The sequence below is a fragment of the Carcharhinus amblyrhynchos genome, chromosome 29 (genome assembly GCF_965287045.1).
Source record: "Carcharhinus amblyrhynchos chromosome 29, sCarAmb.v2.hapA, whole genome shotgun sequence".
Taxonomy (NCBI): domain Eukaryota; kingdom Metazoa; phylum Chordata; class Chondrichthyes; order Carcharhiniformes; family Carcharhinidae; genus Carcharhinus; species Carcharhinus amblyrhynchos.
The window spans coordinates 1,040,682-1,058,968 of NC_137352.1; the positions used below are offsets into that span (position 1 = coordinate 1,040,682).

General features: G+C 44.6%; 1 protein-coding gene across 6 annotated transcripts in view; it reads right to left on the minus strand.

Annotated features, from left to right (window-relative positions):
- The window catches only part of LOC145359744 (uncharacterized), a 52,987-nt gene extending 34,878 nt beyond the window's left edge, over window positions 1-18,109 (minus strand). For 2 of the 6 annotated variants that reach the window (XM_080214496.1, XM_080214492.1), the window contains exons 1-7: window positions 16,997-17,717; window positions 14,151-14,291; window positions 10,517-10,621; window positions 9,513-9,621; window positions 4,840-4,923; window positions 3,864-4,001; window positions 970-1,022 (exon numbers count right to left, since the gene is read on the minus strand). In XM_080214496.1, the coding sequence (XP_080070622.1) occupies window positions 970-1,022; window positions 3,864-4,001; window positions 4,840-4,923; window positions 9,513-9,621; window positions 10,517-10,621; window positions 14,151-14,291; window positions 16,997-17,043 (677 nt within the window). In that variant the 5' untranslated portion in view covers window positions 17,044-17,717. The other 4 variants (XM_080214495.1, XM_080214494.1, XM_080214498.1 and 1 more) reach the window with 4 other exon arrangements.
- Window positions 18,110-18,287: the final 178 nt, after the last annotated feature.

The window sequence follows — 18,287 nt, forward strand, 5'->3', positions numbered from 1 at the left end:
AATTTGGCTAGAATAAGCATGATAGGTTTCACCTCAGGTATGATTCAAATGACCCAAGAGGGAGCTTTTATCAAAGTTTAATTAAGAATATAGTTAATTTGTATAGTAACAAAATTAGCAATAACTTTTATCAATTATAAACAAACACAAAACAACCACAATAATGTATAAACCTTAAATATATTAAGATATTCCAATCAAACAAAACCCTTGCCATCGACAAAACCCTTTAAACAGGTTCAACATGGCAAAGACTAAAGCTCACGTTTTACTGGAATTCAGTCAATTGGCTGGAGAATTGAAAACTCTCAATCTTGTACAGTTTGATGTCTGCACAGCTTCCCAAAACCCAGGTAGACACTGGTCAAACTACCAACAGCAGATTTTCTACTCCAGGAAGGCAAGACTTTGTCTTTAGATAACCCGCAGAATTTCTAAATAAAACAAGGAAACACATCTTTTCAACTTGCTGTCCCTTCTAAAACTCAAACTAACCTGCAGCTCAGAACTGAAACGAAAGAGCTGCTGTCACCTGCCCAGCCAGCCAGTTTTCCTCCTAACAATGCAGGACCATAAAACTGATCTCAAAGTACAAGGTCCCCATTTAAGCCACTTAAGGAGCAATAAAAGGACTTTCATAGACAGCCCAGAAACAATGAGCAACACTGAAGCCGTGAGAGCCACAGAGATCCTGATTTTAAAAAATCATTCTTAAAGGAATACTAACATCACACCTGCTACCATCGGACTTTTGAATGGACCTTTCTTTACACCCTAGCTATGACTGTAACACTACTTCTGCACTCTCTCCTTCCCTTCTCTATGAATGGTATGCTTTGCGTAGCATGCAAGAAACAATACTTTTCATGTTAATAATGTGACAATAATAAATCAAATCTGGTGCTTTGGGACTTCTTGAGGCCCTGAATGGCACTAAGTAAATGCAAGTCTTTCTTTTATTATACTTACTGTAGCTTACTCTTGGTGTGGAAAATCATCCTAGTTGGTGGATGTATAGGACACTGGGAAAAAACAATTACGTTTAGTTAAAAACAGCACCTTTTGCAATCTTCCCCATGTTTGAAATAAACAGCAGCTTCTGCAATCAAGCACTAATGAACTCTGCTGAAAGTCACTCATAGAATTAGGTAAGGTACAAAGTTCGTACGTAGCCCCAACTAGAAAAGTCCAATCATAATCAACATAAGAGGTAAGTGACAAATGAATTTGTTAAAGGATGTAGCATCTACAGTAACAGCCCTGCAGTGTTCCCCTGGAGTACTGACTTCTTCCAGTTCCTGCTAGATCGTCTGGGCCTTTTCCCTGGGGCTGAACCCTAGACAACACTTACAGGGTGAGCCCAATCTCACCAGCAGATAAATTTCTAATGCACATGATATTCAGCAGGGCAGAACATTCTGGATCAGGGCTCCTAAGGTCAAGTGTAGGTCAAGCATTCAGCAGTCACCAGCAATCAAACCTGTCCATGTTACCCACTTAGCCTCTGGGAAAGGCCACACTTGCAGGAAAGTATACAGTCCTAGGATCTACAATCACAGTTAAAGCACTGTGCACAATCCCAGGCTCCATGTAAAATTGTGGAATGATTACAGTACAGATGGACATTCAGCCCATCATTTCTGTGTCAGCTTCCAGCCAGAGTAACTCAGGCAATATCAATCTCTTTCACCAGAGCTGCTCTTTTTGTTTCACTTGGATAATGATGTATGGTGATACTGTGCCTTTATGAAATGTATTTGGATCAAGTTTTTTGTGAGGGGACTGTCTTAAACTGCAGCTCCGATTACAGTGCCAATTGTCTACAACTGGTAGTCCACATGCTGAACCTGCAAGGGTGGCACGGCGGCACAGTGGTTAGCACTGCTGCTTCACCGTACCAGGGACCCGGGTTCGATTCCCTGTTTGGGTCACTGTCTGTGTGGAGTCTCCACTTTCTTCCCATGCATGCATGGTTTCCTCCAGGTGCTCCAGTTTCCCCCCACAGTTTGAAAGACACGCTGGTTAGGTGCATTGGCTGTGCTAAATTCTCCCTCAGTGTACCGAAACAGGCACCGGAGAGTGGCAACGAGGGGCTTTTCACAGTAACTTTTAAAGTAAAGTTTATTTATTAGTCACAACTAGGTTTACACCAACACACCAACAGTTAATGAAGTTACTTCATTGCAGTGTTAATATAAGCCTACTTGTGACACTAATAAATAAACTTTAAAAAAAAGTAATTGCTCAAAATTACAGTGTTGGTTTTAAACTGAGTTAATCAGTTTTGTTACTTCTTTGGATTGTAACTGACCTGGAGTTTCAGAGTAGGATTTGATTAGATTGATTAACATGTGTGTCATGTGCTCCTGGGTGGAGCTATGCTTACAGAGAGACAGGCAGGAAGGAGCTGTCTTATGAGAGGGGGCAGCTCTTTGTCCATCTTTCTGCAAACTAAAGTCTGGGACCTGCTAGAAATTAGACATCTCTCTCCAGAGGTCTGCAAAGGACAGGTGTCTGTCCCACCAATCCTCTCGTGAAAATATACCTCGACTGTAAAGTTTATTTATTAGTCACGAGCCAGCTTACATTAATACTGCAATGAAGTTACTGTGAAATTCCCCTAGTCACACACTCCGGTGCACCTAACCAGCACGTCTTTCAGACTGTGGGAGAAAACTGGAGCACCCAGAAGAAACCCACGCAGACACAGGGTGAATGTGCAAACTCCACACAGACAATGACCCAAGCTGGGAATCGAACCTGGGTCCCTAGCACTGTAAGGGAGCAGTGCTAACCACTGTGCCAGCCGTGTACTCAGATTATTGGATTATTTACCTGGGCCAGATCGGTTCTCATCTACTAAAATTGACCCTTTGCCAATTGATTGCTTTTACTGTGGATTACTTCTTGTCTTTTCTATAGCTGAACTAAAGCTTATGATGTTATGATCACTGTTTCCTAAATGAGACCCTATTGACACTTAAACCAACTCATTCCACAGAAACAGATCCAGTTACGTCTCCATGTTTGTTGGGTTGGAAACAAACTCATCTAGAAATGTCTCCTGAATACATCTTCAAAATTCTTACCCCTAACTCCCATTTACTCGATTACAATTCCAGTCTAGATTAGGTTAATTAAAGTCTCCCCTTTTAACAAATCCATCATTTTTACATCTCTCTAATTTTCTTTCAAACTTGCTCTTCTATACGTTTACCACTTGCTCTCAACCAAGAAAAGTTCCCAACTGCCTAATGGTTAGACTGCACTTGGAGAACTGCATACAGCTCTGGTCTCCATTGGACTTGGTTGGACTGCATTTGAAATAACGTGCACGAAAAGCGATGCAGAAACACCAGATAAAGTGAAATAGAGATTTACCAAGAACAATAACAGACTGTAAAGTTCTAAGTGTCAGGAAATTCTGAAAAAAGAAAGAATTATTTCTGTAGAGAGGGCTGAAGAGTGACCTGATGGGGTGTCTTTGAAACTATGAAGGGGTTTGATAGGGTAGACAGAAAGAAGATATTTCCACTTGTGGGGAGACTAAAATTAGGGGCCAAAAACGTAAAATGGTCACTAATAAATCAAATAGGGAATTATGAGAAACTTCTCTATCCTGTGATTGGTGAGAATGTGGAGCTCACTACCACAGGGTTGAGAGCAGTAACACAGGGGAAGCTAGATAAACACACAAGGGAGAATGGAATAGACAGACAAAGATGGGATGAGGCTCACGTGGACTATAAACACCAGCATAGATCAGTTAATGCTGCAAATTCTGTGGAAGCTACACAAATATTAGGTGACAATCGTCCCTTTATGGATTGCGCACTATCGAGTAGTAGTGATGTGCACAGTACCTGTGTGTGGTAACATGACAGCACTTCCATCAAGATATCAGGCACCAACTCATCTCGAAGCACCTCCAAAATGAACAAGTCCAGAAAGTTCCAGGCAAATGATTTGTTTTCTCTGAAGAGCCTGCATGCTGCAAGTTCCTATAAGCAGAGCAGTTGGAATAAACTCACACGTCAGTACTCTGTTTAGGGTTAGTCAATGTAGCACCATCTCCCCAGTGCCTGAATATGTTATAGTTTAATACTTCACTGTGGAGAAAGAAAGAATACCTGGGACTGACTCTGTTGCTGGGAAACTCTACCCCAGCAAACAAAACAGAGACTCTGGTAACAAGCCTGAAGCGGAATGTTTCTCTATCAGCCAAGTGGATGCCCCAGGAAGTCAAAAGAGGAACATGAAAAAATTCACGTTGCTGAAGTTGCAATCACGGTGGCACGGTGCTAGCACCACTCCCTCACAATGCCAGGGACCTAGCTTCAACTCCTGGCTTGGGTCACTGTACGTGTGGAGTTCTCCCTATGTCTGCATGGGTTTCCTCCGGGTGCTCCAGTTTCCTCCCACAGTCCAAAGATGCACAGGTTAGGTGGTTTGGCCATAATAAGTTGCCCCTTAGTGTTAGGGGGACTAGCAGGGTAAATGCATGGGCATCACCCAGGATAGGGCCTGGGTGAGATTGTGGTCAGTGCAGACTCAATGGGCCGAATGGCCTCCTTCTGCACTATAGGATGTTTCCCCTATTCCCCCTGGGGAATTGCTTTATCACAGGACATGGTGGCACTCAGAGCTGTCAGGGAACCCATCCAACACTGGTCTGACTCTCAGCTGCTCTCTGAAGAGCATTGTTTTTTGGATTGGTAAACACATTGGAGCGCACCTCATTCTGTTCTCCCCACCTGCCTCCTTGGAAACTGAGACAAGAAGCAGGGCTTCCTCCTGGGGTCAGCATTAACCAGGGATAACAATCCTTTACTTTCTTACCCGCTGAAGCTCTGGGCGGTGGCTCCAGGTTCCTGATGACGCTGTCTCATCTTTGAGTCCTTGTTGTCTAACCAAGACACTGCTCTAAAAACAAGAACAATCAATCAAACAGTCCCGTTCTTCCATCTTAATTAGAAATAATTAAGAGAATTAAATTAGCCAGGTTTTTGTGCAGTTTGTTGGGGGAAGAATGTTTACGGGACACCAGGAGACTTTGCTCCTCCTCTTCACTCCTCACTGCTTCTCCTGAGTTTGAATTCACAGGTTGGGAACTGAGCCAATCAGTCTTAAAATGTAAAGTTTTTTGGGGTTGCACATTCCTGCTCAAAACCCATGCCCAGGAATAAACATTGTGTGTCCACTGGGAACAATTTCCAAAAACAAAGTAATCTCTGGAGCTGTGCTGGAAAGTTGAAAGATTTCCAGGAATGACATGAAGCTGAATTTTATCAGTGCAGTGCCTCAGGCAGCTCGGTGAATTCGTTAACTCTGTGCTTCCACTGGGAGTCAGGTTCAAATCCCTCATCAACCATGATCAGACTGAAAGTCTGAGCCAGGCTCGATGGGCTGTATGTTTTACTCCTGCTTCTATATCTACTGATTCCTTTGATCATAGAACCTACAGAAGGTGTAGAATCAGTAAAATGCCAAGTTCAATAAGTAGTTTAATTCACTTAATATTCTACAAACTATTGCCCAACACAAATACTTCCTGTGCTCGTGCTGAATTTCTTTCTGCACTATATCACCTTCAAACAGGGGACACAAGGTTGTTCTGGCGGATAAGGCAAAGGAGAATCCAAAGAGCTTCTACAAATACATAAAGGGCTAAAGAGTAATTAGGGAGACAGTGGATCAGCCAGGTCATCTGTGTGCAGATCCACAAGAGATGGGTGAGATCCTAAATGAATATTTCTCAACAATATTTACTGTAGAGAAAAGCATGGATGTTGGGGAACTTGGGGAAATAAATAGTGATGTCTTGAGGACTGTACATATTACAGAGAAGGTGGTGCTGAAAATCATAAACACATCAAGGTGGATAAATCCTCGGGATCTGATGAAGTGTATTCCAGGACACTGTGGGAGGCGAGGGAGGAAACTGCGGGCCCCCAAGCAGAGATATTTGAATCATTGATAGTCACGGGTGAGGTGCCTGAAGATTGGAGAATGATAAATGTTGTGCCTTTTTAAAGGGCTGCAGAGAAAAGCCTGGGAACTACAGGCCAGTGAGCCTCACATCTGTGGTGGGTAAATTGTTGGAAGGTGTTTTGGGAGACAGGATCTACAGGCATTTAGAGGGGCAAGGACTGATTAGGGACAGTCAGCATGACTTTGTGAGTGGGAAATTAAATTTGTGAGATATGATTGCGTTTTTTTGAAGGGGTAACCAAGAAGGTAGATGAGGGCAGTGCGGTTGACGTTGTCAACATGAACTTTAGAAAGGCCTTTGACAAAGTATCGCATGATAGGTTGTTGCATAAGATTAAATCTCATGGGATCCAGGGTGAGATAGTCAAATGGGTACAAAATTGGCGTGATGACAGAAGACAGAAGGTGGTTGTAGAAGCTTGTTTTTCAAACTGGAGGCCTGTGACCAGCAGTGTGCCTCAGGAATCAGTGCTGGGTCCACTGTTATTTGTCATTTACATTAATGATTTGGATGAGAATATAGGAGGCATGGTTAGTAAGTTTGCAGACGACACCAAGATTGTGTGACATAGTGGACAGTGAAAAAGGTTATTTAGAATTGCAACATTATTTTGATCAATAGGGCCAGTGGGCTGACAAATGGCAGGTGGAGTTTAATTTAGATAAATGTGAGGTGATGCATTTTGGTAGACTGAACCAGGGCAGGACTTACTCAGTTAATGGTAAGGTGTTGGACAGAGTTATGGAACAAAGACATCTAGGGGTACATGTTCATAGCTCCTTGAAAGTGGAGTCACAAATGGACAGAGTGGTGAAGAAGGCATTCAGCATGCTTGGTTTCATTGGTCAGAACACTGAATACAGAAGTTGGGACGTCTTGTTGAAGTTGTACAAGACATTGGTAAGGCCACACTTGGAATACTGTGTACAGTTCTGGTCGCCCTATTATAGAGAGGGTATTATTAAACTAGAAAGAGTGTAGAAAAAATTTACTAGGAGGCTACCAGGACTTGATGCTTGAGTTCTAAGGAGAGGTTGGATACATTGAGACCTTTTCCCCTGGAGCGTAGGAGACTTAGGGGTGATCTTATAGAGGTTTACAAAATAACGAGGGGCATAGATCAGCTAGATAGTCAATGTTTTTTCCCAAAAGGAGGGGAGTCTAAAACTAGAGGGCATAGGTTTAAGGTGAGAGGGGATAGACACAAAAGGGTTCAGAGGGGCAATTTTTCCAGAGTGGTGAGTGCCTGGAACAAGCTGCCAAAGGTAGTAGAAGAGGCGGGTACAAATTTATCTTTTAAAAAGCATTTAGACAGTTACATGGGTACGATGGGTATAGAGGGATATGGGCCAAATGCAGGTAATTGGGATTTGCTTAGTGGTTTAAAAAAAAGGGCAGCTTGGACAAGTTGGGCCAAAGGACCTGTTTCCATGTTGTAAACCTCTATGACACTGTGACACTAATGCAGGTATTAAACTTAGAACATAGAACATAGAACACTACAGCACAAACAGGCCCTTCGGCCCACGAGTTGCGCCGATCACATCAACACCTATCTATAACCCCCAATCCCATAAAACCCCATATACTCATCCAGAAGTCTTTTAAAAGACCCCAGCGAGTTCGCCTCCACCACCACTGACGGCAGCCGATTCCATTCACTCACCACCCTCTGAGTGAAAAACTTAGCCCTAACATCACTTCTGTACTTTCCTCCCCGCACCTTAAACTTCATGAGAAGTAACTGTTTATGAGTGAATCAAACATAATATGAGATATCAGCTGTGACTCTGTGATAACACTCTCCCTGCTCAATCAGAAGCTTGTGGGTTTGAGTCTCAGCTCTGAAGGAGTGATGCACGATACGAAGTGTCACCTATCAGACGTGATATTAAATTGCGGTCCTATCGGGAGAATATAAAAGACCTTACTGCAATATTCAAAGCTGTGCTGGGCTAATATCCATTCCTCCATTTACGTCCTAGAAACAGGTTATCCAATTGCTGCCTCTGGAAGGTTGCTGTAAGCCGATTGACTGCAGTGTTTCTTGTATCACAACAGTGACTGCATTTTTTAGATTTCATCGGTTGTAAAGTACTTCAGGACATTCGGAGGTTTTAAGTTTAAATTTATTCATTAGTGTCACAAACAGGCTCACATTAACACTGCAATGAAGTTACTGTGAAAATCTCCTAGTCGCCACACTCTGGCACCTGTTCGGATACACAGAGGGAGAATTTAGCATAGCTAATCCACCTAACCAGCATGCCTTTCAGACTGTGGGAGGAATCTGGAGCAGCCAGAGGAAGTCCATGCAAGCACACGGAGAACATGCAAACTCCACACAGGCAGTGACCCAAACTGGGAATCAAATCCAGGTCCCTGACACTGTGAGGTAGCACTGCTAACTACTGTGCCAAGGTTGTGAAAGGCACTACAGAAATACAATCTCTCTTTAACTCTTAAGCTTTTGAACAAGAATTGAATTGACTGCAATCTCCCTGAATTTCTCCTAATGCAAGCTGTAAGGTTGTAGGGTTGACATTAATACTGATTGGCTGCAGTGCCCATAAACAGTGGAATGGGAAAACCTAAAAACATTCCTGCTCCCAGTCACTATCCAGGGATCAGGCTGGGTAGTGAGAGTGCCAGGAGAAAAGGTGATCACAGTCAGCTCTGCTGCCACGTTGGATCAGCAAGGTTAACATGCAGGTTCGGTTGGCAGTTAGGAAGGCAACGCAATGTTAGCATTCATGTTGAAAAGGCTAGAATACAAGAGTAGGGATGTACTTCTGAGGCTGTAAAAGGCTCTGGTCAACCCGATGTGGAGTACTGTGAGCAGTTTTGGGCTCCATATCTAAGGAAGGATGTGTTGGCCTTAGAAAGGGTCCAAGGAGGTTCACAAAATGATCCCTGGAATGAAGAGCTTGTCACACGAGGAATGGTTGAGGACTCTGGGTCTGTATTCATTGGAATTTAAAAGGATGAGAGGGGGTCTTATTGAAACTTACAGGATGTAGAGCAGATGTGGAGAAAATGTTTCCACTAGTGGAAAAAACTAAAACCAGAGGGCACAACCTCAGGCTAAAGGGACAATTCTTTAAAACAGAGATGAGGAAGAATTTCTTCAGCCAGAGAGTGGTGAATCTGTGGAACACTTTTGCCGCTGATGGCTGGGGAGGCCAGGTCATTGAGTGTCTTTTTAGGCAGAGATAGATAAGTTCTTAACTAATAAAGAGATCAGGAGTTGTGGGGAGAAGGCAGGAGAATGGGGCAGAGCAGACTCAATGCGCCGAGTGGCCTAATTCTGCTCCTATATGATCTTATGGTCTAAGTACCCAGTCTCACTTACAGAGACTAGCCATTCGATGAGGCATTAACGAGGGGTCCACACTGTGGAACCGTCCCAATAAAACCAAAACGCTTCAACATTGAAAAGAAGAACCATCTCCGTGAAAATAACAATCAACAAAAACACGCATCCAAAAAGCTCAAACGGCCTCCTCAGGCAGAATCCTACCGGCAGTGTGAGGCCCGAGGACAGAATCCCAGCACTGGCTACCATGTTGGAATATTTTGGTCGAGTGACAAACTGCGGAAAGTTTACTGACTTCCTCAGAGTCTCTTTTCTGTTCAAAAAGCAGATTGATAGAAAACAATCACAGGATCAGGCTGAACCATATCATCGCGAGAGTCATTCTTCACCCCGCACCCTCAAAATACAAATACAGTCATGGAGTCATAGAGGTTTACAGCATGGAAACAGGCCCTTCGGCCCAACTTGTCAATGCCACCCATTTTTTTTTAAACCACTAAGCTAATCCCAATTGCCCACATTTGGCCCATATCCCTCTGTACTCATCTTACCCACGTAACTGCGTAAATGGTTTTTAAAAGAGAAAATTGTACCCGCCTCTACTGCTACTCTGGCAGCTTGTTCCAGACGGTCACCACACTCCATGTGAAAAAATTGCCCCTCTGGACACTTTTGTATCTCTCCGCTCTCACCTTAAACCTATGCCCTCTAGTTTTAGACTCTCCTAACTTTGGTTGTTCAGCTCATTACAGAATGGTTGTTGCATTTCATAGATAACAACCATGACACTTCAACCTTATGATGTCACACACTGTAACTTTTACGAATATTGTACAGATAAGAGAAACACTTTTGTCATCATTGTTACACACAGGGAAATATTAGAAGAGGTCACTGATCTGGCTGGGCTCCTTGCCTCAGAAAACCAGAGAATACAGAAAGTTAACGGGAAATGTTTTCAGTAAAAATGAAACTTCACCTCTGGCCTTCTTTCGAGAAACACCAGACAATTCCGGAATTCATTTGTACAAACTCAACAAGCTGTGACATTCACAGCTTCAGGATATTTCCCTTCTCTAATCCTTCGACTAGAGTGTCGTACTGAGAGTGAAACTTCTTTCATGTAAAATCTTATCATGATCCAATACCATTTTAACAAGATATTGACTGTGTCATCTCTTCAAAACGAGTGTCTGTGCCCCCCTTACCTGCAACTGGCCTTTTCACTGAACAATGGAGGGACAACTATCCGAGGACCCCGTCTCAGATCAGTCATGGGTCTGTTTGGAACTCCATTAGGTGTAACCGACAGCCTAGGAGAGAGTACGTTAGTGCAAAGAAGGAAAGATCATCTAGCTAATTCCACGAAGGCAAGAGAATATTCAGCAAAACGCAAAGCATAATGGGATGAGGTATGGGAGAGACAGAACCATCAGACGGGGATTACATTGGGAAGGAGACATAGACATGGCTGAAGGCCACTATTGAAGTAAGCATTATTTCAGAGCTTCATGGGAATAGCAAATATGAAAAGTTTTGAGTTTCATGTTTTCTTCATTCTTTGAGAGTGTTGAGTTTTTACATTTCTTTAAATTGGAGTTTATGATCAGCATCTGTCCCAAACAGCAAGCTGCATTTTGCATTCTGATTGGAAGAATGATTGAATAAGCTTGGTGTGCATTCCCTTGATTTCAGAAGATTAAGGGTTTTTTTTCACTTGACCTGTTTAAAATGGTAAAAAAAAATTGATCAGTTAGATAGAGAGAAATGGTTTCCTCAGCTGGAGCCAATTCAGAACAAGGAGAAAATCAGAGCCTGCCCATTCAAAGATGTTGGGTAAGGCTATCAAAGAATTTTAAAAGAATTGTTGCGATAAGCCAGGAAAACTCCAGGCCAGTGAATCTCACATCAGTGATGGGGAAACTATTAGAGAAACTTCTGAAGGAGAGCATCTATCTCTACTTGGAGAGGCAAAGCTTGATCAGGATGGTCAGCATGGCTTCGTCAGAGGGAGGTCATACCTAACAAATTTAATTGACTATTTTGAGGAGGTGACCAGGTGTGTAGCTGAGGGTAGTGCAGTTGATGATATGGATTACAGCAAAGCCTTTGACGAGGTCCCACATGGGAGACTTGTAAAGAAGGTAAATACACACGGGATACAGGGTAATTTGGTAAAGTGGATTCAAAAGTGGATTCAGAATTGGCTCAGTTGTAGGAGACACAGGATGATGACAGAAGGCTGCTTTAGTGACTGGAAACCAGTGTCCAGTGGTGTACCACAGGGATCTGCATTGGGCCCCCTATTTATTCATGATTTATATAAATGACATTGATGACTATGTGGGGGAGTAGGATCAGTAAGTTTGTGGATGACACAGAGATTGGCCGGGTGGTTAACAGTGAAGCAGGGTGTCTTGGACTAAGAAGATAGAGATAGAATGGTGAAATGGGCAGATAAGTGGCAGATGGAGTTTAACACTGAATAGTGAGAGGTGATTCATTTTGGAAGGAGTAAATTGACAAGGAAATATTCAATGAATGTTAGGACACTAGGAAGTTCTGAGGAACAAAGGGATCTTGGCATGTTTGTCCACAGGTGTCTGAAGGCAGAAGGGCATGTTAGTAGGGTGGTGAAAAAGGCATATGGGACACAGATAACAAAAACACGGAAGTCATGTTGGAGTTGTATAGAACTTTGTTGCGGTCACAGCTAGAATACTGTGTGCAGTTCTGGTCGCCACATTATAGGATGTGATTGCAATGGAGAAGGTGCAGAGGAGATTCACTGGGATGCTGTCCGGGCTGGAACATTTACGTTATGAAGAGAGGTTGGTAGGCTTGGGTTGTTTTTGTTGGAGCAGAGAAGACTGAGGGATGATCTGATTGAGGTCATAGAACATAGAGGCTTATAGCATGGAAACAGGCCCTTTGGCCCAACTTGTCTATGCTGCTACTTTTTTATAACTAAACTAATCCCAATTGCCTGCATTTAGCATATATCCCTCTGTACCCATCTTGCTAACATAACTGTGTAAATGCTTTTTAAAAGACAAAGTTGTATCTGCCTCTACTACTGCCTCTGGCAGCGTGTTCTAGACACTCATCACCGTGTGTAAAAATTGCCCTCCTGGACACTTTTGTATCTCTCACCTTAAACCTATGCCCTCTATTTTTAGACTCCACTACCTTTGGGAAAAGATACTGACTATCTAGCTGACCTGTGTCCCTCATTATTTTATAGACCTCTATAAGATCACCCCTCAGCCTCCTACGCTCCAGGAAAAAAGTCCCAGAATATCCAGCCTCTCTTTATAGGTCAAACCATCAAGTCCCGGTAGCATCCTAGTAAATCTTTTCTGTGTTCTTTCTAGTTTAATAATATCTTTTCTATAATAGGGTGATCAGAAGTGCACACAGTATTCCAAGTGTGGCCTTCCCAATGTCTTGCGAACTTCAACAAGACATCCCAACTCCTGTATTCAATGCTCTGACCAATGAAAACATGCATGCCAAATACCTTCTTCACCACTCTGTCCATCTGTGACTGATTTTCAAGGAGTTATGAACACGTACTCCTAGACCTCTTTGCTCTATAACTCTCCCCAACGCCCTACCATTAACTGAGTAAGTCCTGCACTGGTTTGATCCAGCAAAATGCATCACCTCACATTTATCATAATAAACTCCATTTGCCATTCACCGGCCCACTGGCCCAATCAATCAAGATCCCGTTGCAATCCTAGATAACTTTCTTCACTGGCCACTGTGCCACCAATCCTGTTGTCATCTGCAAACTTACTAACCAAGCCTCCTATATTCTCATCCAAATCATTAATATAAATGACAAATAACAGTGGACCCAGCACTGATCCCTGAGGCACACCACTGGTCACAGGCCTCCAGTTTAAAAAACAACTCTCTACAACCACCCTCCGGCTTCTGTCATCAAGCCAATTTTGTATCCAATTGGCTACTTCATCCTGAGATTTAACTTTATGCAACAACCTATCATGCGGCCTTGTCAAAGGCCTTGCTAAAGTCCATGTAGACAACGTCAACTGCACTGCCCTCATCTACCTTCTTGGTTACCTCTTCAAAAAACTCAATCAAATTTGTGAGACATGATTTTCCTCTCAAACCCATGACTCCCTGCCTTCTAAATTCCTTCTAGATCCTGTCTTTCAGAATACCTTCCAACAACTTATCCACTACAGACGTTAGGCTCACTGGCCTGTAGTTCCCAGACTTTTCCCTGCAGCCCTTCTTAAACAAAGGCACAACATTTGCCACTCTCCAATCTTCAGGCATCTCACCTGTAACTGTCAATGATTTAAATACCTGTGTTGCGGAACCACAATTTCCTCCCTAGTTTCCCACAATATCCTAGGGTACACTTCATCAGGTCCCAGGGATTTATATATCTTGATTCACCTGGTGTATAAGATTATGAGAGACATGGGCAGAGTGGACAAGGTGAGAGGCCGGAGGTGTTGGGGGCATGTGAGGAAAAACATTTTCACTCAGAGGGTGGTGATGGTCTGAAAGGTGCTGCCTGGGAGGGTGGTGGAGGCGGGATGCCTCACATTCTTTAAAAAGTATCTGGATGAGCACTTGGCACATCACAATGTTGAGGGCTATGGGCCAAGTGCTGGTAGATGGGATTAGGTGGGAGGGAGTTCAGGTGTTTCTAATGTGTCAGTGTGGACTCAATGGGCCAAAGGGCCTCTCCATCACTGATTCTCATATGGAGTGACAGCAGGAATATGGAGTTTACATACAGTTCAGCCACAATCTGATCAACTGAGGGATCAGGCCTAAGCTACTGAATAACTTGCTTACCTGGGCAGGTTCGAAGGGGAGCGCACCTTCTGCCTGTCACGCTGACTGGTTGAATGGGTGCGTCGATGAGGATCTCTGGCCAGATGTTCATCCCATCCTGTCCGGAAAACTAAGCCAACCTGCTGTCGAATGGGATTGAAGCTGCAGAGGAACAGACAGTGTATTCAGAGCCTGAGCAGCATCACTGCCTGACCAACCTAATCTCAGCTGCTAGCCTGCTCGCTGGGGTCAGAAGGTTGTGGGTTTGAGTACCACTCCAAAGACTTGAGCAAAGTCTAAGCCAACACTCCCAGTGGTGTACTGGTGTAGTGCTAGATGGATCTAAAGCCCTCTGACGAAGTGGAATTGTCACTGTACTAATAATCCAGAGATCCAGGGCTAGGCTTAGGGACCCAGGCTCAAATCCCACAGTGTCTAGAATGATGATAATGGAAACTGTCACTGATTGTTGTAAAAGCCTACCTGGTTCACTAATATCCTTTAGGGGAAAGAAATCTGTTGTCCCTATCTGCTCTGGCCTACATGTGGCTCCAGATCCACAGCAATGTGGCTGACTCTTAACTAACCAAACAAGCCACTCAGTTCAAGGTTTGCCCAGTGGTTAGCACTGCTGCCTCACAGCTTCAGGGACCCGGGTTCATCCCAGCCTTGGAGGACCGTCTGTGTAGACTTTGCACGTTCTCCCTATAAATGTGTGAGTTTCCTGATTTCCAATGATGTGCAGGCTAGGTGGATTGGCCATGGAAAAATTGCCCTTTAGTGTCCAAAGGTGTATAGGTAAGACGGATTAGCTATGGAAATGTAGGATTACAGCGATAGGGCAGGGGAGAGGGCCTGGGTAAAATACTCTGTCAGAAAGTTGCTGCAGACTCAATGGGCCGAATGGCCTCTTCTGTACTGTAGGTATTCTATGGACCATAAGGGCAATAAGTGCTTGTGCAGCCAGCAATGCCCACATCCCATGAAATAAAAAAGGTTGCCACAAAGAACAATAACTTGAATGAAAATGTAACAAGAAAGAGAAGTCAATTTTAAGACCTAAATAGATTAATTTTAAAGTCTGAAAATGTTCCAGATCCAACACTGTTTCCAAGACTATTGAGAGAGTTCATGAATTAATTGTAAAGTGCAGGAATCCAAAGAAGCCTTCAACTACAGTGAGCAGGGGGACTGCAGGACCTGTTATTCCAGTCCTCTCTCCTCTCAGAGCAGAACAGCGAAGCTTATCAGATGGATTCTTCTGATGATTCTTGCCCTGAATATGATGGTGTTCTCTTTCCTCTTAATATAACTGGGTGTTGAGGCCATATTGGTTCAATGTTAAGTTGAAGATATAAAAGCAATGCTAACATAAAGTCTAGGAATGTCTAACATCTTCAGGAAACCCTATATTTGCCAGTCTGGTGCATTAAGGCAGCAGGAGAGCAAGTGAAGCATTTTGGAAAGAAAGGGATAAAAGTTTCAGCGTCCTTAAGGCAGTATCAGTTTAAAAATGACAGGTGCCCACTAAAAGTAGACTCAAATTTCCATATCGTCATTTAAAGAATTGGATCGATAATATAGGCATCTAACCAAATAGCAAGTATTAAGTACTTGAACAGATAACACAAGAGTCATAAATGCATACAGCACAAAAAAGGCCCTCCGGCCCATTGCATCTGTGCTGGTCAAACACTGAACCATCCTCATTCCACATTCCAACTCTTTGCCCAATATTGTGAATGGATGACTTCTGAAAGGGCCAAAGGTATCTTCCTTCTCCTTTCTTGTGGAAATGAGTGACTTCAATTCTGCAATTTACTGTATTCTACCACCCAAATCCTGTCAGGGTCATCTACAATGTAGCTGACACACAGGCAAAGATCCAGCTTGACAACAGGGTGTAATTATCCCAGATAGAGAAGGGAAAAGGCAGAGATTCACCCTGCCATGTGGTAGTGGTTCAGGAAGTGGAGGCTATGAGTGGGCACAACACTGTTCAGTTTCACACATGCACTGATGACATCCAACAACGTCGGTGCCATTTGTAATAACACTAGAAAGTTAGAGTGAGTTATTCTCCATGCGACAGACATTGCACTCTATTAGGAAGACTAAGGAAATTGGGCAGGTCAGCTGCGACTCTCACCAACTTTTACAGATGCACCATAGAAAGCATTCTTTCTGGTTGTATCAGAGCTTGGTATGGGCTCCTGCTCTGCCCAAGACTGCAAGGAACTACAAAAGGTCGTGAATGTAGCGCAATCCGTCACTCAAACCAGCCTCCCATCCATTGACTCTGTCTACACTTCCCATTGCCTCAGCAAAGCAGCCAGCATAATTAAGGACCCCGGGCATTCTCTCTTCTTCCATCAGGAAAAAGGTACAAAAGTCTGAGGTTACATACCAACGAACTCAAGAACAGCTTCTTCCTTGCTGCCATCAGACTTTTGAATGGAACACCCTTGCACTAAGTTGATCTTTTTCTACATCCTAGCTATGACTGTAACATTACATTTTGCACTCTCTGCTTTCCTTCTCCATGAATGGTATGTTCTGTCTGTTTAGCACACAAGAAACAATACTTTACACTGAATACTAACACGTGACAATAATAAATCAAATCATAAACTCTTTCTATAATGAAAACAAAGTTCTGGAAGGTCTGGCAGCCTCTATGGAGAAAGTGTTAACGTTTTCAGTCAATCTGAAAGGAAGCTGACTCCGTTCTGAAGTCAGATTTAAAAGATTAACGCTGTTTCTCACTTTCTTCACAGATGCTATCAAACCTGCTGAGTACTTCCAGCATTTTCTGTTTTGAATTCAGATTTCCGGTGTTTTGGTTTGTGTTTTACCACTTTCTGTACCTTTGCTGTCGATCACTGCAGGCTTTCTCCATTTTAGAATTTGCCATGAATCATGGTTTCAAACCCTAGTTAAAATAAATTTCAGAATAAAGAGAAGTCCAGCAGACAGCACAGATTATTACCCAGCCCTAGCTGTCTTGTGAAGGTGAGGTAGTGTGATGAAGATACTCCAATCATAGATTAAGAGTAATGTATCCTTTCAAATGTTGCTGTGTGGGGAAAGTTTTGTCCGTGCATGTCCCTTTAAGTTTGATTGCATGGTCACACGCACTGTATTTATCCTGGAATGGGGCTTCTGTGCAGCCAATGTCTTTAAGCATCTTAGTGGGAAGACTGGTCAGGCATTCAGGGATTTTGACCCAACGAAGTGGGTTTCGTGTGGCTGGGCAGTGGCATTGCCTGTCCACATCCTCCCACATGGGTGACCAGACCGCCACATTGGTTCTGTACCTCTCCCTGCACTGCTCCATGACACTCCCTCAGTTTGGTGCAATCACCCCAATTTAACAGCAGCAAGAGTGCTTTCTGCAACACTTGCCCTCCACATCATCATTTACACTCTGCCCTTCACATGGACATGGGCTTCACTTTGGTAACTGTCAGTGAGGATCCCTATTCCCCCAGTGTCCCTGTGCTGTGTAACATCTGTATCTCCAGCAGCTGCTTTCCCAAGCTCTGCACATCTCCACCCCGGGCCCAGTCTCCCCTCTCCCACAGGTTCATTCACCAGATGCTGAGCCACATCCCCTCCATCACCAGGAGCCTCCACAGTGGCTCCATCCGGACCCCGCCACCCTGCCCCTCTGCCGGCTCGCACCTCATCTTCCCAGTACCCACCCCGGGCCGGCCCACCCCGGGCCGGCCCTGCCGCCCCGGCCCCGTCAGCCCACCCCGGGCCGGCCCTGCCGCCCCGGCCCCGTCAGCCCACCCCGGGCCGGCCCTGCCACCCCGGCCCCGTCAGCCCACCCCGGGCCGGCCCTGCCACCCCAGCCCCGTCAGCCCACCCCGGGCCGGCCCTGCCACCCCAGCCCCGTCAGCCCACCCCGGGCCGGCCCGTAGCCTCTCCCTGCCCCCCGGGGCCTCCCTGTTTGTTGTGAATTCGCCAAGCTTGAGCGGTGGATTCTGGGAGTCCTGCATTGGGGCGGAGCTCTGAGGCGGCGGGGCGTGGCTCTGAGGCGACGGGGCGGGGCTCCGAGGCCGCGGGGCGGAGCTCTGAGGCGGCGGGGCGGGGCTCCGAGGCGGCGGGGCGGGGCTCCGAGGCCGCGGGGCGGAGCTCTGAGGCGGCGGGGCG